We start from the raw sequence: 24,259 nt of genomic DNA, 5'->3' as shown, positions 1-24,259 counted from the left end.
GAAATCAATGAACGACCATGCGTGTATAGTCCCTGGACTCGCGTTGCATTTGCTGATACGATGCTTTACTGGTCTGTAATGTATGAAAAATCTTAGGTTGCTAATATTTTCCCTTTCTCAACCACACTTGCAAGCTTGATGTACCTGTCTATATCACATGTTAGATAGTTCAGTGACATGAGACTCAAGGGTACTCCACTAATATGCCAATTCATCTATACATCTCTTGAGGCATCTCCATCTGTTTATGACATTGACTGAGAGATGGTCCCATTCAAAGATTTGTAAGGGTAACGGGGCAGCCCGTCATTTACTTCAATATGAACAACACTCCTATGATTATCAATTAAATATTAAAAAAAAACACATACACAAAATACACACACACACACACACACACACACACACACACACACATGTGCAAGAGCTTGATAAGCTCTTGTACTTACTGTTAGCTCATTTTAGAAAAAATAAGATCCAATCAAATTAACATTATTTTATAGCTGATCTGTGATGGTATGCACAATCTTTTGCCTATCACATGTGATGCCCATGAAAATCATAAATGGTTTACCATTGTGGAATGACAGATTTATAAATGTGTGGTTATCACTAATTTTGTAATATTCTACATCATATTCATTTTCTCTTTAAACAAAAAGAAGGATTTCCTGCATTTTGATTTTCCTCTCCCTTGTACACTGTTGTGATTGCATCACCATCTAAATTTGTACACATTTTACAGTCAAATTGTTTTAGATAGCCAGAAATAGATGTGACATTTTATCTGTGGTGTGTTTGTATGCCTAGGAGCAATTAGTTTGTGTCTTGAAAATGCAAAGTGTCTCAAAAATAACTTGCGATGCACTGTCCTCTACGCTTAGTCTTGTTTTCTCGAGATGTGGGAGACAACCGTGATCATACTCAGGTTGTGCTGTATTTGTGTGCATGGCCGCAAAACACAGGAAGACTGCAGTATGTCATGTTAACCACAAAGTCACATCAGAAGAGAAAATCTATTTCAATAAGAAGGTCATCGAAGTGTCTTTTTTGTAATTATGACAACGGATTGGCAATGGTCTGAGCCAAATCAGATGCCTATACAGTTACATAGACAGCAAAAACAGCTTCAATGTCGGTTAAAGTCATCTGAAATAGCTGTGGAGGACTCACTTGGGTATTTTTTGTCTTATACCACTCTCTCTCAAAAAACAAAAACAAAAAAGAAGGGAAAAAATAAATTGAATTATGAGATATATTCTCGTCAGTTTGAGGAAGTAATTTCCACTGCAAGGGAGGAAGCACAAAAATAAAGTGTCCTCGATGTATATTTTGAGCAGAATGGTTGGAGGGGAAAAGAAGATGTCTTGCAGACCAAGATTTAGATATCTGACATTTCAAATGAGTTGCATTGTGGGAGTGACATCACAGTCATATGATAAAGACAACAATCTTTGGCTGTTATGACTTCCCATATTTTCTGGAGGTTGCAGCTGGGCTGTTTTTTCATTCCAATATCTGTACAATTTTGTGCTAATTTTGTGAGCAAATCCTTTCACTTGCATTTAGCTGCATTCATGAATGCGTTTGTACGATTCAATTTCGCCTTGCATTTTGTCTCTAAGAATGCAGTACATGTTAAGCAAAAGTACTGAAATGGCTGATGTAAAGTTAGACATGTGAATAGTGCATGGATCTGCCTATGTATCAGCTGTGCACTCGTGCTTGTATATTGCATATATCAAATCCATGTTAGCCCAATCAAGTTTTAATTCACACTAGAATAGAACTTTCTAATAAAAATAATATTGCACAAGGGCTAAGTACATGTATATGTGTCCAGAGTGCATATAGCCTAGAATATTGCTTGCCAAACATATCCACCATTTATTTGTTTTTGTTGATATCATGAATGTATGACATTCGTTCCCTGTGCATGACTTTATGGTTATAGTGCATGACTGTGCACTACAATATTCACAGTGAATGGCATACAACATCAGTTCTACGGGTCATGAATCATGTATATAATCAGATATATTCATGGATCATTTTGTATGATATGCACGACTATTCATCTATTTACTGTAACTAGATAATGGACTACTGAATGGATTTGTTCAAGTCTATGCAGTACTTTTGATGCAACATACTCGTGTTACATTTTAAAGACAATTGCATAATGTAAGAATGCTGCATGCAAATTATGTCTAGATTGTATGATTTGAAAAAGCGTGGTGAAGCAGGCATACTCGTTTGCATATTCACTGTGACACTGATAACATTACGTCATACTTTTTGATATATCTAATTTTTTTTTTTAAGTACTTTCTTTGTATGCATAAAGTGTGTGGGAGGGGGAGCTTGGAAGACATGCATCATAAAGCAAATAGAATGCTTTGTGTGTATATTGAATTCATATGATGGTAGATTGCGTCACAAATTTATGTGTCATCTGCTCATATTGGTAAAGAAAATAGTGTGGCATTCCTTTGTATCATCGGGGGCCACCGTATACAAACACATGTAGCTATAAAAAGGGGAAGGGAATTGTTTCGATGGAATGTTTGTATGCTTTGACGCAACACAAGAGCATGCTGTTGCAAACCACAATTGTATATTGACAAAACAGGTAAAACAGAACAACCACAATAGCTCTCAAAATTACTCACCATGTGTTTACAAACAAATGATTTGGATAACTGTGTAGGACGAAGGGGGATTTTTCCTTGTTTGTACACACAATGGCAGTATTCAATTATAACATCGCAATATACCCATCCGCTTTAGCTCCTGTGGGGAAATTAGAATATGTACGATAATATCTCCATTTGTGCCCACTCGTTGCTGCAAAATATTTCAATTAGCATGATTATGCAGATTACGTGTGGACAGTGTAATGGCCGTCCAAGGTCTATTTGTACCGAAATGTACCGGGTATGACGTTAGAAATAAATAGAGATAAAATGAGTGATAGTTGTGGCCAACAAGTTGATGTAATAGTGGGTGGGAAACAAATTGGGATTTTGAAAGGTTGCAGAGGTTTTAGAACTATCTTTGGACACCCCAAGGAGCTTCAAACTCCTTGGATACCCTCCTGTACTTGTCTTTCTGGTCACATTTTTTACTGATTAAGATTTTGTGACTTGTCAAAGAGAGCAGTCAAAAATTAAAAAGGACCGATTCAAAAACTTGTATCATCATTTTATATTCAGGCAGTATTTTTTTTTTCAGTATCATGAACAAGAAATCAAACAGAAAATAGAACACTTAAAACCAGTGTGCCATCATATGAGAAGCCAGCATACATGTAAAGTTGTTTGTTTGTTTGTTTGTCTGTTTATTTGTATGTTTGTTTGTTTGTTTGTTGGGGGTTGAGATAGCAAATGTCCTGTGGATTAAAGCATTCAATGATTTGTTCATGTTCATTTCTTATGACTGGTATTTTTTCTTTCTTTCTTTTTCTAGTCAAGAGAAAGTTTAAATGGAAAACAAAAGAAAAAGAGCGATGAACAAATCGGAGACCCCTGTCTACACATGTAGAAGTCAAAGAACCTTAAAAACAGAAACTGTTTCATAAGTAACTAGATATTATGTCTTACTCATTGAATTTTACATTTATGTGCTTAGAAATTGCACTTGTTTCTGGTAGTTTGAGAGCAAAAGATATCTCATCTTTGTGTTGTTCTTTCTGTTTTCTCCATTTTCAAAAGTTCTCATTGTAATGGCTACATCTCTAGGTAAAGAAATCAATCAAAAGTGTGACGCATGTTTAAAATGTTGTCTTGTTCCTCTCTGTTTTTGTTTTGCTTTTTTTATTCGCAGTGAAGTAGTTGTAGTCATTTGAATCTTTGCAAATTTTTATCATTGAGACTTGTTCAGATGTATACACAAGCTCTTTATTTTTCTGTCTCTTAGACTTAGCTCATTTAGTTAGGCACAAAGTTGTATTTTTGTTGATGTGTGTCCCCCTAGAAAATGAATAATTATTAAAAAAAAGAAAAAGATCTGTGGGTGTGTGATTGCAATTGTGCTTGCGTGTGTGGGCAATCACTTGTGTTTGCGATGAATTTCTGTAAAATGAAGGTTCGGCTTTTTTAAACTGCAAATCTGTGCTTATTTCAAGTTTTGAAACTGTCGGGCTTTTGAAATTCTTTGCAGTGTGAGAAAACGTAGTGGAATTGACCCTCCACGCAAACATCCGAGGTAAGCCAAGAGTATTGCTGCTTTAAAAGGAAAATGAACTTTTGAAACAACATTTGAAGCAAATTGCACATTCAAAAAATAGCTGATATCCTCATTGAGCTTGATCGTTCCCATTTGGTGAGCCATACATCCATTTTTGCATCATGCAAATGTGTGCATCACAACTGCTAAATCACCGTGTTTGACCAAGACTCCTGGAATAATCAAAACACCCAGCTAGAAATTCTTTTGATTATCATTCAATTCAGTTAACTTCCAAATCATTTGAAATCAATCCAAAATACCAATAAGAATGAATGAAAATTAAAAGAAAAAAAAATCTCACAAAAGTGTGTAGAATAACCCTCTTCATACTCCCAAGTTGGAATGGGTTTTAAATTTAGAATATCTGAGGCTCTATGTCTGGTTGGCCTTTTCTTCACAAATACAAATATTATTCCATTTGCACCATTTTATCTTCCCCAGGATAGTTGCCCATTTACTTTACTGGACTCAGGACCTTCAAAATGGCCTTCGTAGCCTTCAGAGTAAAGAGAGTAGGCAGTCTGGGTGCCATGAGATAGAGCTTTTGTGTGTGTTTTGTTGCCTGCCACCTGGCTCTGCTCATATTGGTTCATGCTCCAGGCATTGATTGTATGGGCCACTCTGCGAAATACAGAAGCCACAGTACATTAAAGTGCTAGACAGTCTTCTGTGCCGTGGGAATTTGTGTGTACCTTGGTATATATGTGTGTTTGTGTGTTTGCTTGATTACAGATGTTCATGTCATGTTCAGAGATTTTTTTCTTTGTTGTTTTTTTTTTATTGCATTTTATTTTGCATTTGTATAGGTCTGTGTTCATGGTTGTTCATTTACGAACATTAATATTGCTAGGATTAGGAGATTTATTGATCAATCTGCATGTCATAACGCAGTGCGTTCTTTAGTTCTATCCCGTATAGATTATTGTAACGGGCTTCTCTCTTCCATTCCTTCAACTCAACTGGATCGTGTGCAGCGACTTCAAAATTGGGCAGCCCGATTAGTGTTTCAGGTTTCTAGGGACTACCCATCTCAGCCACTTCTGAAGTCGTTGCACTGGCTTCCTTTGAAGCAACGGATAATTTTCAAATTAGTTTTGTTTGTTTATAAAATCCTTAACGATCAAGCTCCGAAATATTTAGACGCCTGTTTGACTTTATATACACCTATTAGAAATTTGAGGTCATCTAGTGATCCGCTTCGTCTCACATACTCTGTTACTCGCACCTTAGCCGGTGATAGGACATTTACTGTGTCTGCTTCAAAGCACTGGAACAATTTACCACTTACCGTTAGACAGTCTCCATCAGTCAGTGTGTTCAAAAAAGCCTTGAAAACACATCTTTTCAGTAGCAACTAGTTCGTAGCTGTATATATAACATTTATCCAATTATACATACTGTCGTACATGTTTTGAATTGATTGTAAGCGCTTTGGGCCTTGTGGGAAAAGCGCACTATAAATAATAGTAATAATAATAATAATAATAATAATTTAAAAAAAATGTGTGACCTCATGGCATTTCATTCATCAAGGAATGTCATCCTGTTTTTCTCTTCACATTTAAAAATGTCATGGACTGTACATCAAGTAAATTGGAAATCTACACGCAGAAAATGAAAGGAAAAATGATGTGATTGCAATTGATTTGTGGGCATTTGTTATTACTTTTATCCTGTGTCAGCTGCAAACTTATCAGGTATGGGAAGTAAATGAACTATGCCTTGTGACCTTGTGAGAGGTACAATTAGATATGATATTGATACTTGATAAGGTCAGGCTGAATCAAATATTTGCCTGTTCAAAATATCTTCATATCTCATGCTACAATGCGATGTTATTGTTAGTTGTGTGTTACTATGCTTTTTCATATTGAGCTGTGGTAGACATTTGCAATATGCAATATGCTTTCTATATGTCTAGGCATTCTTAGTACACTGTATATAAGTCTGAGGTAGATTCTCTATGTGGCTGATCCTCTTTCAATCGTTATATTGCTACAATATTTGAGAAACAAAACATAGTAATCCCTTTTTAACACTGATTCTGTGTGCAGTGGTAATACTCCTTCTGCCAAACTTTTTGTGTACATGTATCATGTTTTGTCTTTTTTCTTTTTCAGCATCTTATTACAGGCATCATATTCTATCACTTCCATGCAACACAAAACCCATATTTTAACTTCATTAGTCATTAGCGGATCTACTTTGCACACATCTGTCACTTGTTTTTCACAATGTCCATGTCTTGTGTGTGTTCATTGGTGCTGAATACGAATGCCATACTGTAAGACTCATTGTCTTTTTCTGTATAAGTCAATCATTGATGCAAGCTGATTCTATGCTTGTAGTGTTGGTGTTTTTTACTCTGCTCTGCAAGTAAGTCACAGGAATATTGCCAGAGTAACAATGATTTATATGTTGCACACCAGCCAATCCATAAAAAAAAAATCTGTAGACATGTTGACATTTTTAATTGTTCTCTGTTTTAATCATGATGAAAACTGCAAAAAATTTCAACAACTTTTTGCAACAATACTGCATGGAGTATAACACATTGTTGTGTACATATACAGAAAAGTTAAACTCTTGAAAGGAAAAAAAAAATCTTTTGCTGACCTTTTCTAAGTTTACACGTCTCGAGAAATTGCAAATGCTACGAAGTGGGGATGTCAAAGAAATGGATCACCTTCATGTGATACAGATACAGTTTTGATGTATGTGCACATATCACTTACTTCATTGAAACTGATAGCTTCTGTTGCCATGGAAACCGCATCAAGTAACGAAAGATCTGCTTCCATGTCAACAAACCCATGGAGGCTAACGGATGAATAATGAGAATAATGAGATAGTTCGAAGGCTGGCCCAATTAGTTACTTACTCTGGAGGTGTGGTGGTAAGAACAAAAGACATGATCGTGATTATTTCCTAGCAGAAGGTGATTTGTTAACATTATTTCTTTGTCTATACCTGTCTTTCATTCGTTTTCCTCTCTGTCTTTCGTCATGCAGCCCGTCCAAGCGCCTGACGTCCAGTGACATAGCGAGGTAAGTATGTGCTCATTGTGCATCGTGCTCGAGAGTACAGTCTACGTGCATGTGCTGAGGAATGTAGCAAAACGTGCATTGTGATGTTTGCCAAGCCATAACATGTGTTTACATTGTTATTCTTTTTCTTTCTTCTCTGTTTGTGTATAAAGTTGAGTAAAGTCTAGATGAGTCATTACAATACAATGCATGTCTGCTGGTATCCACTCAGGCATTTTTCATTTTATTGATGAAAATCATAAATATTGTACACACACACACACATGTGATTGCACAGACACATACATGTATGTCAGAGCAATGAACGTACAGAGATATAACAGAGCCATAAATCTCTGGTTTCAGGGGTTTGTTTATTTGAGTTGAAGGAAAAAAAACCAACAAGTCATTGATAGGAGAACAGGATATTTCAAATTTTAGAAAATCTTTCATGTGTTGATAATAAAATGATTCCGCAATATCAGTAATTATTGTAAAGATTCATACATGTTTATCTGTCATCTGATATAGGTAGAGAATGTATGATATGATATTATTGTCCTCCAAGAATGTAGAAGATACAGGAGGGGAAAAAATAAAAGTGGCAAATGTTTAGTGGAGATACATTACGGTATATACAATGATGCACAATTTACACTCCCACAATTGATGGGTGTTTACATGAAATACAGTAATTGCGATGTTTTGTATCATTCACATTATCAATGGTCATAGTCATTTTTAAAATATTTTACACAAACTTTTTTTTTCACTCTCTTTCTCTATCTCTGTCTCTATCTCTATTGCTGTATCTCTATCTCTATCTCCATTGCTCTGTCTCTCTATCTGCTTTGTATCTCTTCTCTATCCCTTCTCCTTCCATCTCTATCTTTTCTCTCTTGTTTCTTCCGGGATGCAGTCAGTTGTACCGGTCCTCCTCATCCCACAACCTCCCAAAGAGTGCGTTGGACGATGTCTATGGGGAGTACGCTGCCTCCGACGGTGACGTCCTGGAGCTTAGTGACAAGGTGAGGTGATGCGGTCGCCATGGTAGCGGTGTGTGATGCTCACACCAACCCTGACCTCATTTCTTTCTCTCAGGGTCAGCATGGGATAGTGCGTGGCTCAGCTGTTTCAAACAGTGATTAGACTGAATTTTTCAGGGCACTGTGGAGTAAGCCTTGCCCACACATGCATCCATTTTGTGTTGATGATGAGAGCAATGATATCAATTAATAATAATGATACTGATAATGTGAGCATTTATATTGCACCAAACAATAACCACTGTATGTCTTAAGCATATCACTCAAATTAAATGAGATGTGTATTCATCAGTATCAGTATCACATTATCACCATCTCAAAGTTTCATAGACATTGTATAGGAACAGATCAGCGACGGTGCTGACAGAGTTAAAGGGACTGTACAGTCCTGGTTGAGGTAGGGATTCATGTTTTGAGCATTCTTAAGTGAGATAATGAGAAACCTCTTATGAAATATGAAAGAGCATGTAATTTTAAGAAGGATTCAACGTTTATTTGATGAAAATTGGTTTTCAAATGACTGAGATATCCAAAACAGTGATAATGATAAAAGGCGACAGGCCACAACTTTATTAGGATCTTTTTGTTTCACCTTATTTTTGGATATCTCAGCCATTTCAAAACCGATTTTCATCAAATAAACTTTTGATACCCCTTGGAATTGCATGCTCTTTGACATCTCATAGAGTGGTTTCTGAATATCTCGCAAAACGTTGAAAGCTAAATCTTCACCTCGACCAGAACTGTACACACCCTTTAAAGCTCAGGTGTCCTTTTTTGCAACCGTGAAAATTAGATTCCTTTCATATGCTGGTATACTGTAGAGGTAGGTAATTCAGACCCTTCCTCAAAATAACAAAACTGGAAACTTCTCTACGATGGAGGGCAAAACAATACTACAGATTTCCAGTGAATTTCTCAGGACCTCAAAAAATTCCACCTGTTTTTCTTATTACAAAATAGGAGCACATTCTCAATTGATATTTGATTAGTTTTTCTCTTTTTTGAAACTCTGAAATGTATTATCATATCAAAAAAATTCATAAATGATGTTGGGAGGTATTATTCTTAAATCATGCAAGATTTTGTGATGTTTGCAAAAGCGCCATACGACCTTTAAGGAGTTTCAACCGATTGTGCATGTCAGCTGTTATGAGGGAGATAGTTGAAGAGCATTGTTTGGTCTTGGAAGTGCTGCTGTTGATTTAAAGGTGGAAGACGAAAGAACATAATATTCCCAGCAGTCTCTTGCGGAGTGTACCTCAAATCTCTTAGGAATGTTACCACCACCCCTCCCCACTCCCACCCCCACCCCCCGCCCACACACACACACACAAACTCATTTTGTATGACCTCATAGCTTGAACAAAGACACAGCTCAGTGATATTATCATCTCCCTAAATGGGTGCGTACACTCACTCTGCACTTGTATGCAGGAGGGTCAGAAATTTGTGAGGTTACATTTTATATTGGGATGGAGGAACCCACTTTCATATCCCTGTGTGGTGCAACATTGGGCATATCTACACATCTCACCTTTAGTTACACAATTTCAGCCTTCACATTTTCACCAAAATTGGGAGGGGATGGATGTCGTTTGAAAATTTGTGAATTTAGCCTCAAATGATGGCCTATATATCGTGACATTGCAAAGTCGAGGTCATGGTGTCACATACGTGTATATACCTGGTGGATCCACCCATCCCAGCTGTTTCTCACCTCCCTGGATGGAGCAAAAGTGAATTCATGAGAAAGTGTAGTGACAAGATACAAATCCTCTACACTTTCTTTGCCAACATCCAGTCCTGCAATTTTGCAATTATTTGTAATAAACGTCTTTGAAGAATAAAGACTGTGGAATGTGAAAATCAGATCGGCAGGAATATGAAGAGTTGGCAGCAAACTCTTTTCTTTCTAAAGGTATTTTACTTAACAAAACCATTTTGTGCAAAGTGATATTGAAAGTATATTTGAGCCGTGCTGGAGTTTATGGCAGATATATGCAACATGCATCATTGCTTGTAAATATGAAATACTTCACAGTAGAATGTTCATTCATGTTGTGCAACATGATTCCAGGCATAAACAAAGGCATACAGATACTTTGATAGTTTTACCTTATCTAATCCACATGAATTTTGATATATGCATGTACTATTAATAATAGCATGTCAGCAGTTTTTAAAATTAAGAACATGCCATAGTCATCTTACTGTGCAGAGATAGTAAAAATTGGTTGCAGTAAATTTTGACTCACATGGTATTTGTGATGATCTCAGTGATAGCTATCACAGAAAAAAACAAAATGAAAATGAGTATAGTGAACTGGAAATCACTGGTGCCAAAGACTGTTACCATGGAAACAGTCACAGACCACTTTGGCACGATTCCCGGTAACTTCTGACCCTGGAAGGAAACCTGCCCTAACGACTGCATATTGTCTCGCTTTGTGAGCTTGATGAATTGATTATGTAATGACGGAAACAATCAATCCACTAATTGGTCCCACACTGGGAAGTGGAACATTTATTGATGTTCGCTATTAAGGTGATCAGATGAGATTCGGCCAATTACTCTACCGAGGGCAGTCTATGCTGAACATTTTATGGAATGCTGATACAATTTTTGCATTTTTCTTAACCCGTCGAGGAGAGGCTGATTTTCCTGTAGCATGCATTTCCCGTAGACGCATGCCCAAGTATTCTCGGGACTCGTCTTCAACGGGTTAATGTGTAATATTGCAAAGAGGACATCAAATTTTCCTAATTGTATGAAATATTTACCTTTTAAAATAGCAAGATATAAAGGAGTGACAGGAAGTATTACAGATATTAGCTCCTTCCCCACAATGTCCAGGCAGTTTTGTTGAAAGCAACATTCTGTTAGTGATGAAACCCACCAACCAATAACTGTTTTGATACTTCTTGATGTACATTGTCTTGTATAAAGCTATTCAAAGTATCGTCAAAATTTGCTTGTCCAGTAGAATGAAGAATTAATGATTTTCTACTCACAGTTTGGATAGAGATGTTATCAAGAAGATATTGGATATCACTCCGTCTTGCTTTATGTTTCATATCCTGGACTACCAAATATATACCATTCATCTCCACATCTCTCCCTCTCTCTCTCCCTCTATCATCTTGGTTGTCTTCTATGCAGGTGCGGGATCTTGAAACACAAATTACCTACCTTGAGGTGGACAAGAATAACATTGAGGACACGAAGGAGCAGCTCCGGAATGAAAACCAGCACCTCCACAAACAGTATGAGAAAGATATCATTTATATCTCTCTTCTCTTTCTCTCTCTCTCTCCCTCATTCAATCTTCGTTTTTCATCTTGTCAGTGGCAGAAGGCCGCATAAAAGCATCTTGTATGACATTCACACGTATGTATGGGCCATTCTTGGTTCATGTAGTTCCCCTTTTTCTTCGTCTTAAATATTCAATCCTGTTTCTTTGAAATCAATATTCTGATACTCCTGACAGCATAATACAATACTTCTCTCTTGTTCAGTTTGAGCCTCATAATACATCTTACCTTTTTCTCTTTTTTATTTACTATGCTTCTTTTGTTCATTGTGGGGAATATCATTATTAGTAGTATGAATGTAGTATCATTATTGTTATCATTATTATCATTATTATTATTATTATTATTATTATTATTATTATTATTATTTTCATTATTATCATTATTATTATCATTATTATCATTATTATTATTATTATTATTATTATTATTATTATTATTATTATTATTATCATTATTATTATTCTAATATAATTATTATTGTAAGGACTACTTCTACAATTACTTCTTCTACCACTAAGACATCCGTCAAGCTCTAGCAAGTTTTATCATAGATAGATATATAAATAGGTAGATTGATAGGCAGATAGATTGTTAGATAGATGACAAGATTTTTTATTTTCAACTTTGACCCTCAGATTTGCCCTCCTTGAGGGCCAGCTAAGAGAGATGGATAGATGCATATATATATATATATATATATATATATATATCTTGTTTCAATTTATATATATATATATATATACAGTCAAACCTGCCTTAGCGGCCACCTCTCTATAGCGGCCACCTGTTTATAGCGGCCACTGAAAAATCCCCCCGAGAGAAAAGCCATGTTAAAGACCCTGTGTATAGCGGCCACCTGTCTAACGCGGCCAGCGGCCACAACTTTTGTTTCCCGCGGTAGATTTTAACCTGTCTATAGCGGCCAAAAACCCGATGGAGCCGTAGCCGAGCTGATAATTCAGGGTGTTTTTCTGCTTTTTAGCCGTGCCAGTCATTTCTAGGCAACATTCAGTGATCGCCACCGTTGCATTCATCACTTATTCAGTCACAATAATGCACTAATTCATGACTGTGCACATGCTACATCTAGTGTACTGTGCAACAATTTCATAAACACCGGCATTGTTCTATGCATGATACACACGTGTGCATACGTACACACATAAATGTACATGTATATACAACAATGATACATGTACATGTAGGCAATGCACACAAAGTTGACCCGATTACCTGTCTATAGCGGCTACCTGTCTATAACGGCCACTTTTTCCGTATCCCTTGGGTGGCCGCTATAGACAGGTTTGACTGTATATATATATATATATATATATATATATATATATATATATATATATATATATATAAAGGTAGATAGATACATAGATAGAAAGGTAGATAGATAGATAGATAGATAGATGACAAGATGATTTATTTTCACCTTTGACCCTCAGAGTTGCCCTCCTTGAGGACCAGGTGAGGGAGATGGATAGGAGAAACACTGAGAACTTAGAGGAGGAGAGCAGAAAACACCAGGAGAAAATGGTGAGTCTGAAACAAGATTTCTAAAAGTACAAGGATTTTGAACAAATATTTCCATATATGCATGTTATATATTTTGTATTACATTGATTCGTTGTAATGTTTATATCTGAAAAAGCAAAACGGTGTGATATTGGAAATAGAAAGTGGAGAAATGAAAAGAAATTTGTTTTTAATTTCAAAAAGATTTAGGATAACAGGAGACTTTTACCTTAATATGATATGTATAATATCTGTGTGCATTTTCAGTGTATGCAGAAATATTTCCTGAAGACATCAATGAGGGTTGTGGAACAACTTGGTGATCATGTTAGAAAATTATGATTTTTGAAAGGTTTGGTTAAAGTTGTGTGCTGTCATTCCTGGATAAAGAAGATTTCAACAGTTTGTGATGTTAAAATAGTGAAATGGTCATTTTTGAATAGACAATTTTTTTTTTACCTCAAACAGGAATTTTAATTCAACAGGAACAACAGCAGCCAATAAAACAGGCATTAACTGGATTGAAATTAGACAAACTGTAAGACGGTCATTTGTGCTTGGATGTCCGTATTTTATCCTTTACATTATGTGGCTCTTGAGAAAAATCACAGTTTTATCACAAATTGGTTTTCCAGTAAACTTTTGTTTTCACAAAGAAATTTCATTCACATATCAACATTTAGGTACAAATAAATGTCACATTATATGATACATAAAACAAATAACATGATTTGACAGGCAGCTGCAAACAGTCTAAATAATATGAATTTCCAGTAAACTTTATTGTCTGATAAAATGTGAATGGTTCACAATGTATTTGATATATTCTTAAATCCTCTGCTTGCCTTTTTCACACAGACAAGACAGCACAAATCATACAGCGAGGAGATCGAAACATTACAAAACAGGTGAGTATAATTATGGTTCATTTCAGTTACCCACTATATTGGAAGCTGTTTAAGTTTTGTCCTCATGATACGCAATTGACGACAGCAATTACAAATTTTTTCCATCCCTCCGCTCAGAAAAAAAAAAATATGAAAGGACACTGGTATTTCTTTCAAATAAGATTTCAAGTGGTTAGTCATATTTTCCCCACCCCAAAAACTTAACAAAATCAGTTTAGGAGCATGAGGTTGTAAATTCAGTAGAAGGTGGATGATATTGGTGCCTATGTGGTTCTCAATTATTCTCAAAAGGATTATAGAGTATAATTTTTTTTTTCAAATCATTTTCATGGAGAATGATAGTATGGATAACGCTAAACGATTGAGAACTACTAGATACATGTACCTCTCTAAATAGGTATGAGCAATACCAGCACTTAAAGGTCTTGTAAATCATAAAATCATAGAAATAGATACATATTTTTCAAACAACTCGGTTTTCTGTAAACACCATCACCATAGAGGATCCTGGTGGGTACTGGACTAATTTTGTGTAGGTCTCAGAAATCTTGTTCATAAGGGGTGAGATTTTTTTGAAGTGACTACAGGATTATCAGCAGAGTGATGTTGCTCTTTTCATTTACTAAATCACAACGAGCGTACGACTGCAAGTATTTTATGAAATTCAGGTACAACTCTGCAAACTGCATATCCACAGTATGAAAAATAAAGTTGGCAAGAGACAGAAACTGGTGATTTTCTCCAAGAGGTGACTGAATCCTACGTGTCTTCTCCTCTTCCCCAGAATCTCAGTACTATATCAGGAAAACGAGTCATTAGCTGAAGAAGTGCCTAAACTGAAGAGTCAGGCGGAAGCGATAAGACATGTGAGTAATCCCAGAGAGACTGGGAGCCATGATTTCACTTAGTGTTTCTGTGCAACCAAGTTATATTGTGTGTCTTTGTTTTGTGGACAGTTGGCACATGTTATGAAATTTCATTCTTCGATTACTTGAGTAGAATGTTCAGTTAGTTTCTGTGCAGCCAAATTTTGTCGTTCGTCTTTGTTTTGTGGACAGTTAGCACATGTTGTAGAATTCTATTCTTTCGTCACTTATTCATCTAGTTTGTGTTTTTTTTTTTCTTCATCATTTGGTGTGTGTGTTTTTTTGGTTTTTGTGGAGGGGTAAAAAAATGATGAAGTAGAGTTACACCCATCTGATCAAAATGGGCCCAGATTTCATTCTAAAACAAGAAATAATGTACACGCCATAGTTTTAGTGAGTCTAATTTTTTTCATGATTCGGAACTTCCCATCAGTTTCATGAGTGGTTAGATTCACGATTATGGACATTCACATAGGAATGAGAGTTGATATTTTTGTGTGTTTTTGAGTTCGCGAATAGCACCCAACTCGCAAAATTCACGAAAATAAAAACCTCTAAAAGTATTTGGCATATACAGTACACCAATGACATGAAAAGATATTTTTAAGTGTCATCACTATGACCAGAAATACTTTTTAGGTATTGGTTGTTGCCCGTCTGCAGCTGCAGTTATTAGAATTATGACTTTTTAAAATCTCTTCTTTTTGTCAAAGCATCCCAGCCCTGTAACTGGAGATTAGCATTTTAGCGTCTTTTATAGGTAATTAACCCGTTGAGGCTGAACTGATTTTGCTATGACACCCATTTTCCGTATACACCTGCCCGAGTATACTCAGGACTAGTCTTCAACTGGTTAAGAATGGCATGGCAAAGTTACGTATAGCACAATGTCCAAAAGCATTGAATGGTTGATCACAGTTGTGCTTGACCGTTTGGTTTTCGAACACCCCCCCCCCCCCCCCAAAAAAAAAAAAAAAAAAAAAACAGGAAAGAGACAAGCTGGAGCAGAAGCTGCTGGAGGTGGACAACAACTGGCTGGCCCTGTCGTCTGAGTACCAGCGGAAACAGGAAGAATTCAGGTTGACGCGGGCGAACCTAGAGGAGGTGATCCACAACAATGAAACGGTCAGTACTCGAGGAGAACGGATAGGCATGGTCAAGGAGGACAGATTTACAGATTTGTCCTCACTTGATTGAGAGCTCCGTATAATAGATAAGATAAACGAAGGTAAAGAAAAAGGAAAAGAAGAAAAATAAGGAGAAGAGGAGGATTTTTTCTACAGAAATAGTAATAAATGATTCATGCATAATATTCATAGCAATGTAGGTGCAGAAGATGAAGGGTGAGCAAAAGAGGTCGAAGAAGATGAAGTAAACGAAGGAGGAGAGGAAAAAGAAGAATGATAAGGAGTAGTAATAATGGCGATAATAGTAGTACAATTTATGTACAATAGTTACAGTGATAATGACTTTGATAACAGTGGTCACATCATGATTATATACAGAAAATGTTGAATGGCCCAGATTGATACTGGTCAGTGATTGGTCATCATGCAATCCCATGCCAGTTGCCGAAAGGATTGAAATTTTTATAGTGCCTGCTGGGACGTCGGGTCAGGCAATATAATTCCAGGATTTGATTGACTGTCAACAGAGCTAGAATGAAATGGCAAATATATTGTATATCTAGACCATGTAATATAACCAATGTTGCCTTGTCAGTCCCTGAGGAGTTATATTTTCCCCTTTGAGACAATATTGTTTATCTCAGTACTGAGCATTCCAGGCAAATATAATCTCTTGGGGAAAAAAACAAACAAACAAACCTTTGGTGGATGACACCTCTAAAAAGGCAGTGTATATGTATAATTCACGGTGACACAACATTTGCTCCTGTGACAATTGCTCCAGTCTTATTTTCTTCAAGGACTTAGTGTTAGGGTTGGGGTTGTGATAGGATTTTAGATTTAGTTTGATGTGTGAGTTAGGATTAGCGTTAGGGTTATGTTTGTGGGTAGAATTTCTGTTTGGCTTAGCGTGCAAATATTTCATGGGAGCAATCGTCGCAGCAGCAAATGTCCAGCCATAATTCGCACAATAAACAAGTGTTACGTAACCATGGCTCACCTTTTCCTCTTCTTTCTTCCTATTTTTGTTGTCACCCAAACCAGATCATTGACGAGATGGCCAAGGAGCTGGAGCAGCTGAGGAGCGAGGGTCAGTCGGAGATCGCCAGACACGCCACACTGATGCGCAGCCCCAGCATCCAGGATCTCCCCAGTCGCTACAGCGAGCTGCAGCTGGAGGTCCAGCAGCTGAGGAAGGTGGGGTGAAAGGTCGCATGAGATGAGATGAGATGTGTTGGGACTGGGGGTCATGAGGTCGCAGGTCACACAGTGGAAATTGAAGCCGAAATTCTTGCATTTCGGTGTTGTTATTTCAGAAAGAGTTGAACATGGTGCAGTTGTAAACCATGCTGAGGCAAATGCTTGAGTTGGTTTTCTGTTTTGTTTTGTTTTTTGGGGTTTTTTTTTGGTTTGTTTGTTTGTTCGTTTGTTTGTGTGTGCGTGTGTTTTGTTTTTTAATATAGCTGGTAAAGGTCTATAATGGTGTGACAAGAGTTTGACAATTTGGAAAGTTTTATATGAATGGAGAAATGCTAGCTGAAATATATTGAGACCTGCAGCACTTGTAAAATGTGAAGATTTTGTTCTTGTTTGCTTTTGTCCTATTACTTTACAAAAACTGGACATCATGCACTTTATGAGAACACTGCAGTCATTTCAGGGTTGGAAGTTGCTACAGGGTAGCTCATGGCTTTGTGGCATAAAAGAGTTTCAAATCATCGTCTAGTGGCAAAAGCTTTGTATCAAATTCATTTTTATTGCCATTGTTACGAGATTAGATGAGTGAAGAAAATATTTCAGTTTGTATATTAATTTTTGACTGTTTCCCTCCCCCATCCCCACCCCACCCCATTCAGGAGAACAAACAGCTGAAGGAGTCAAATGATGAGTACAGTGCCCAGATCCTCAACAACGGCATCCAGATTGGCCGCAGTCTGCTCCACCGGGGGGCAGCCAAGTCCGAGTCCTTTGCAGCGGAGCTAGAGACGGCCTCCAAAGATGATGTAAGAGATTGAAAAGGGAAAAAAAAAAAACCCTCTTGATTGTAACCATCCCACCCCCCCCCCCCCAATGATAATCACAGAATAGCAAAAATTAATCATTGTTGTTAGAAATGTTATTTAGAAGTATAGACAGTGATATGAGTATTGACATGCAAAATCATAAGTAGTTTGATTCACTGGCGTAGCCAGGGGGGGGGGGGGCGATGGGGGCGGTCGCCCCCCCTAAGATTTGGACCGGGGATTTGGGAGGCGAAAAAAAAAATGCGTGTATACTGTATGCATGCACATGAAGCGGGTCTCCTTTGCAACCTTTCATCAAATAAGATATTTTTTTTGAATATTTCACTCAAATTGTGCACCAGATCGTTGAATTTCAATTCAAAATATGCAAAATCTCTCGTGCTTGGGAGGGGGAAACCCCCTCCCAAACCCTCCCCCTCTGTGCCTCTTTCCCTAGCTTAGTACACTTTTTAGATTTGCACAAAAATTATGAATTATTCTGAGTGCACAAGACTTATCACTTTATTCCGAAAACTCAAGGTTCCCTCATGTATAAGGGGAGTTTCCCATTTTAATCGACCCTTTCCTCCCTCAGTCCCCCCTCCCCATCAGTTGGTTGTTTTTTTTTTTTGTGATTTCCCAAATGTTGATTCCATCAAATATGCGTATACGAGATATCTCAATTTCAACCTCAAAAAGGCAAAAGCTCCATCGGAAGGGAAGGGTGGAGATAACACTCGCCCACGCCTTCTCCCTGCTCGCCCGCCCCTCCCCCCCCCCCTTCCGCCATGCATAGAAGTAGACTGTGGCTATACCCAGATCGCTTTATTTCAATTCTAAAAACGCAAAAGCTCCGCGAGCGGGAGGGGAAATCCCCCTTCCCCTAAGCTCTACCTCACTAGACTTTATACATACACACAGATGGTGCACATTCGGAATAAGAGCTAAATTCCGTGATTTTAACACTTCGATGAAAAAGTATTGCACCAAAAATTTGCACCAGATCGCTGAATTTCAGGTCTGAAAACGCAAAATCACGTTCGTGTGGGAGGGGATATGCCCCTATCATCTACACCCTCGTGTGCATGCTTTTTCTGTTTGATTGCTGAACAGACAGCGTTCATGATTTCAGTGTAAGAATTAATACAAGAAGATTATTTAAATGATACCATTTTATAGGCATATTGTTCAATAATAATCTACACTAAAATATACTGCAACCTTAAACAAGTGGGACTGTTTCAACTCGTTAAAACACGCAAAAACATGCATCAAATTGCACCATTTGCAACATCAAAATGCAAAAAGTTCTCCCACACCTTCCCCTCCCCCCTCGCTCGCTCCGCTCGTTCGGGTTCAGTCGCGTTCATGATATTCAGAGAAAAAAATTAATACAAGAAGTGTATTTAAATCATTCCATATTACAGGCTAATTGTTCAATGATAATCTACATCAAGATATACTGCAACCTTAAACAAGTGGGACTGTTTCAACTCGTTAAAACACACAAAAACATGCATCAAATTGCACCATTTGCAACATCAAAATGCAAAAAGTTCTTACCGTGGGAGGGGGGACACCCCCTCCCACACCCTCCCCTCCCCATTCGCTCGCTCCGCTCGCTCGGGTTCAGTCGCGTTCATGATATTCAGTGAAAGGAATTAATACTAGAAGTGTATTTAAATAATACCATTTTATAGGCAAATTGTTCAATAATAATCTACACCAAAATATACTGCTACCTTAAACAAGTGGGACTGTTTCACGTCGATAAAACGCGCAAAAACATGCATCAAACTGCACCATTTGCAACATCAAAATGCAAAAAGTTCTTACCGTGGGAGGGGGGACACCCCCCTCCCACACCCTCCCCTCCCCTCGCTCGCTCCGCTCGCTCGGGTTCAGTCGCGTTCATGATTCAGTGAAAAGAATTGATACAAGAAGTGTATTCAAATTATACAATTTTACAGGCAAATTGTTCAATAATAATCGACATCAAAATAAACTGCTGCCTTAAACAAGTGGGACTGTTTCACGTCGATAAAACGCGCAAAAACATGCATCAAATTGCACCATTTACAACATCAAAATGCAAAAAGTTCTTACCGTGGGAGGGGGGACACACCCTCCCCTCCCCCTTCGCTCGCTCCGTTCGCTCGCGTTCAGTCGCGTTCATGATATTCAGTGAAAAGAATTGATACTAGAAGTGTATTTAAATGATACCATTTTATAGGCAAATTGTTCAATAATAATCTACACTAAAATATACTGCTACCTTAAACAAGTGGGACTGTTTCACGTCGATAAAACGCGCAAAAACAAGCATCAAATTGCACTATTTGCAACATCAAAATGCAAAAAGTTCTCACCGTGGGAGGGGGGACACCCCCCTCCCACACCCTCCCCTCCCCCTCGCTCGCTCCGCTCGCTCGGGTTCAGTCGCGTTCATGATTCAGTGAAAAGAATTGATACAAGAAGTGTATTTAAATTATACAATTTTACAGGCAAATTGTTCAATAATAATCGACATCAAAATAAACTGCTACCTTAAACAAGTGGGACTGTTTCATGTCGATAAAACGCGCAAAAACATGCATCAAATTGCACCATTTACAACATCAAAATGCAAAAAGTTCTTACCGTGGGAGGGGGGACACCCCCCTCCCACACCCTCCCCCCCTCCCTCGCTCCGCTCGCTCGGGCTCGGTCGCTTCGCTCCCTCGCAGACTAACCGCCCCCCCTAAGATGAAATCCTGGCTACGCCGTTGGTTTGATTTTAGTTTTCTATGTATTTTTATTTGTATTCTTTGCTACTGCAGTACTGCTCACAATGTCGTTTTCCATTTTATATGTTTCCAAACAGTGATATTCATATTGCAGAGCAGCTTTGTGTACTTTCCCGAAGGAAATTGACTCGTGTTGTTCTGAAAGGACATAACAATGTGTAATGCAGACACTTGTGTGAGAGGTTCACTGTTCTATCACATGATCAGTCATCCTTCAACAGTTTTTAAATGTTTTTTATTAAAATTTCATTTAGTATTGCGTCCAGCTATAGTTTATTTTTCTTGTCTATGACATCCAATGTACTCCTTTTTTTTTCATTGTTTTGTGTCCCTAACCCTTCTCAGATGGTACATACTTGTGGCACTGCTGTATGTCTGTAGTCCATACAAGTATATGCCTACCTTTATGATAGTCAGTTTGCTGCTGACTAAGATTTTGCTACGATTGTAAGCTCAAGTCCCTTTTGACTCAGTTCTACTCCACTGGCTTGCTATTTTTGGATAAGCAGGTTTTACCGGCCTCTCTCTGCATTTAAATCCCATTTCAGTTATCAAAAATGGTAACACAGCATATTTCCACGAAAGAATGACTAGTGGTTAAAGATGATGGGTCATTGATGTCATATTGTAATGAAATACTAATTCCACAAAATATTGTTTTTTCGCATCCTCTGCTTCAGATCATGGAGGCGCTCCGAGAAGAGGAGAACATGAACCGCGATCTTAGGGAGTACATCGGCCGCATCCTCACGAAGATCATCGAGAACCATCCAGGCCTCCTGGAGATCAAGCCGCGGAGCAAGAGCGTCTCCTCCATCGCAAGCTTCAACTCATACTCGTGACGGTGACAAAGAGGATGAATGAAAAGAATAAACAATCAGAAATGTGTTCAGTTGACACGGACAACTAGAAAGTGAATACAGCAGAAGGAGATCGTTTGTACGCTCCAGCGTGAAATGAAGTTACAACTGTAGGTGCCAAGGGAGAACTCTACAGTGGCAAATCCAGGCAGGGGTGCATCGGGGGTGCACCCTTCCCCCTTCAAGTTTTGTTAAATCAACAGAAATCAAAAGAAAAAAATGGGGGTGTGCAACCCCCCCCCCCCTTTCACAGAATTCCTGGATCTGCCCCTGCTCCATGTAGCAGAAAAGAGTGACACTGCTGCACTTGCAATGTAATGTTCTTCATGGAAAAACACATACACACACAAAAAGGATCATTCTGGTATGTGGAGGAGACTGCAACACTTTATGCTGGAGAACATTTTCTCCTTTGATTGGTCAGGGAGCAAATCGACTGATCAACTGAGTGACACGCTTCACTTGTACTTCACGGGGAAAGATGCCTCTGTTTTACCAATCTTTTCACAAAGTTCTGCTTCTTTCATTAGAAAAGATACACATATATGTATTTTTCATTTTTTATGTTTGTCATTGGGTTTTGGTTCTGCCATTGTTATGGTGCACAAATATGGCCTTACAACATTTAATATATGGTATTGCTGACAAGGTTTGGCTATTTTTTTTTTTCCCCAGTGCTCAGTCAAGAGTGATTTGTGGCAGTGGATTTGCCGTTCTTCTAGCATTGTACCGACTTAAATGCCAGCTGTGTGCAAGTGACCTTGAGTTAATCGTGCCATAACCCAGAGTCGCCATGTCGTAGCAATTAATTCCATAGCTCCAAGTTTGCCTGGGAGGATCTGACTTTTTTTTTTCAGCCATCATAGTACAGGACAAACTGCTAAAATACCCCCAACCATACTTCATCAAAATGTGGCTCAAATTCATACAGTATGCACCATCCTTGATTGCAATGCAATTGTCCTGTTATTTTTTTAAGCGGTGGCCTATTTTCAAACCAACTTGAGACAGAGTGAGCACAAAACAAAAAGTACTTAATAGAGACACCACTATTTTTTTTTGTCAAGACATTTGTGTACCTCAGTCATTAATCTGATCATTTGCGACATTTGCCCAATCTTATTGAAAAAGAAATATATGTATATGTTTCGCTTGTGCCTCTCCTTATAGTTTAAAAGGATAAAAAAATAAACGCTTTGATTCTTTCATAAGATCTCTTTCAATCAGAGAGGCTTGATTACATTTTTTGTATGAAATCTTTTATAAGGTATTCACTTCAGACTTACAGCTGTGTGATTTGCAGTGCATGCAAGTGTAGAAAGTGATTTTGCATCTTCATCATTTGATGTGGTTGAACTGACTTCTCAGCTATTACGTCACAATCCAGTGCCATACTCGTATATCAGATTGCATACCTCTCTACGTTTCTACTCTGCTAAAGTTTATCTCAGCCCTGTGGGTTTGCATTACATTATTCTCAGTTATTCTGTCCCATCCTCATGTCCAGTACTTGTATCACACCACTGGATAATTGTTAATACCGTACAATGGTGGGCAATGGCTGTTTGGATTGATCCACAGTTGTGTTCTTTTTTTTGTTGTTACCATTGAGCTGCATTGCCTACATTTATCATGGTTTCCTGTCAGCCTTCCCATTATCTTCCCCCCTGCGGTCTCTTAACCAAGCCACCAAATTTTGATAAAAGTAAATATTCATCAGAGAGCAAAAGAAAACAAAGAAAAATTATGATTTCGAGATTCCGATGCAGCTATTCTAAAAGTATGAGCATGTGAGTCATCACAAGTGTATGGTGTGTGATTATCATGCATGCCATATGCTTTGAAGTGTAGGATGATTGCCACTATTTCGTGATGTGATGACATAAATGGTATCCCAGAGTACCAAATAAAAATCAGCCATTTTGTTGAATTATTTTTTTAAAGGTTGTACCCTGGGTTGCCAAAGAGTGGAAATTATTTTGGTGCTGGAGCTAGTGCGCACTACACTGTACGCTATTGCTAGCACAGCGTACCATGCATGCATAGTATAACATGCAGTGGCATGGGAATGAATATGTACACGCACACACAATGCAGCATTTCTCTATGGCGTAACGCGTGATACATCATGTGCTCTTGATTTATAGGTGCAGTCACACTGGCAAAACTTGTCAAAGTTTAACTTTTAGAACTCTTCACAAAGTTTGCCCGTCCATTCACACTGGCAGGCAAACTTCTCGAAGTCTTAATTTTTAAGTTTGGGTCATTGGTGCACATGCGCAACAAAGAAGAAAGTGATAGCCATTGATTGTTACATAAACAGTGCACACATGCACATCCAAATGAGCGCATGCTTCGGAGGCACCACTGAAGACAGGCACTGAACTGGTCGTGTGACAAACTTTCAGTTGTACGCATTCAAACTGCACACACTTTTGAGAAGATTTGTGGGGGTTGGGAAATGTCCCTAGTTTGAGTGGGTTTTGCGAGTTTCATGAATGATTTCTCGAGAAGTTTTTGGGAAGTTTGCAGTCACACTGGCAAAACTTTGAGATCTGAAACTTT

General features: G+C 38.0%; 1 protein-coding gene across 1 annotated transcript in view; it reads left to right on the top strand.

The window, feature by feature from the left end:
* The window catches only part of LOC139715713 (rab11 family-interacting protein 4-like), a 74,509-nt gene extending 52,716 nt beyond the window's left edge, over positions 1 to 21,793 (top strand). The window contains exons 7-16 of the mRNA XM_071627265.1: positions 7,242 to 7,277; positions 8,176 to 8,284; positions 11,466 to 11,569; positions 13,075 to 13,165; positions 14,003 to 14,052; positions 14,837 to 14,918; positions 15,906 to 16,043; positions 17,090 to 17,242; positions 17,902 to 18,048; positions 21,515 to 21,793. Coding sequence (XP_071483366.1) covers positions 7,242 to 7,277; positions 8,176 to 8,284; positions 11,466 to 11,569; positions 13,075 to 13,165; positions 14,003 to 14,052; positions 14,837 to 14,918; positions 15,906 to 16,043; positions 17,090 to 17,242; positions 17,902 to 18,048; positions 21,515 to 21,676 — 1,072 coding nt within the window. The 3' untranslated portion in view covers positions 21,677 to 21,793. The remainder of the gene's footprint in view (positions 1 to 7,241; positions 7,278 to 8,175; positions 8,285 to 11,465; positions 11,570 to 13,074; positions 13,166 to 14,002; positions 14,053 to 14,836; positions 14,919 to 15,905; positions 16,044 to 17,089; positions 17,243 to 17,901; positions 18,049 to 21,514) is intronic.
* The last annotated feature ends 2,466 nt before the right edge of the window (positions 21,794 to 24,259 follow it).

Source organism: Diadema antillarum, unplaced genomic scaffold (assembly GCF_040938485.1).
Source record: "Diadema antillarum isolate AM-2024a unplaced genomic scaffold, OU_Dant_1.0 scf00000053, whole genome shotgun sequence".
Taxonomy (NCBI): Eukaryota; Metazoa; Echinodermata; class Echinoidea; order Diadematoida; family Diadematidae; genus Diadema; species Diadema antillarum.
This window is presented reverse-complemented; position numbering and strand designations above follow the sequence as displayed.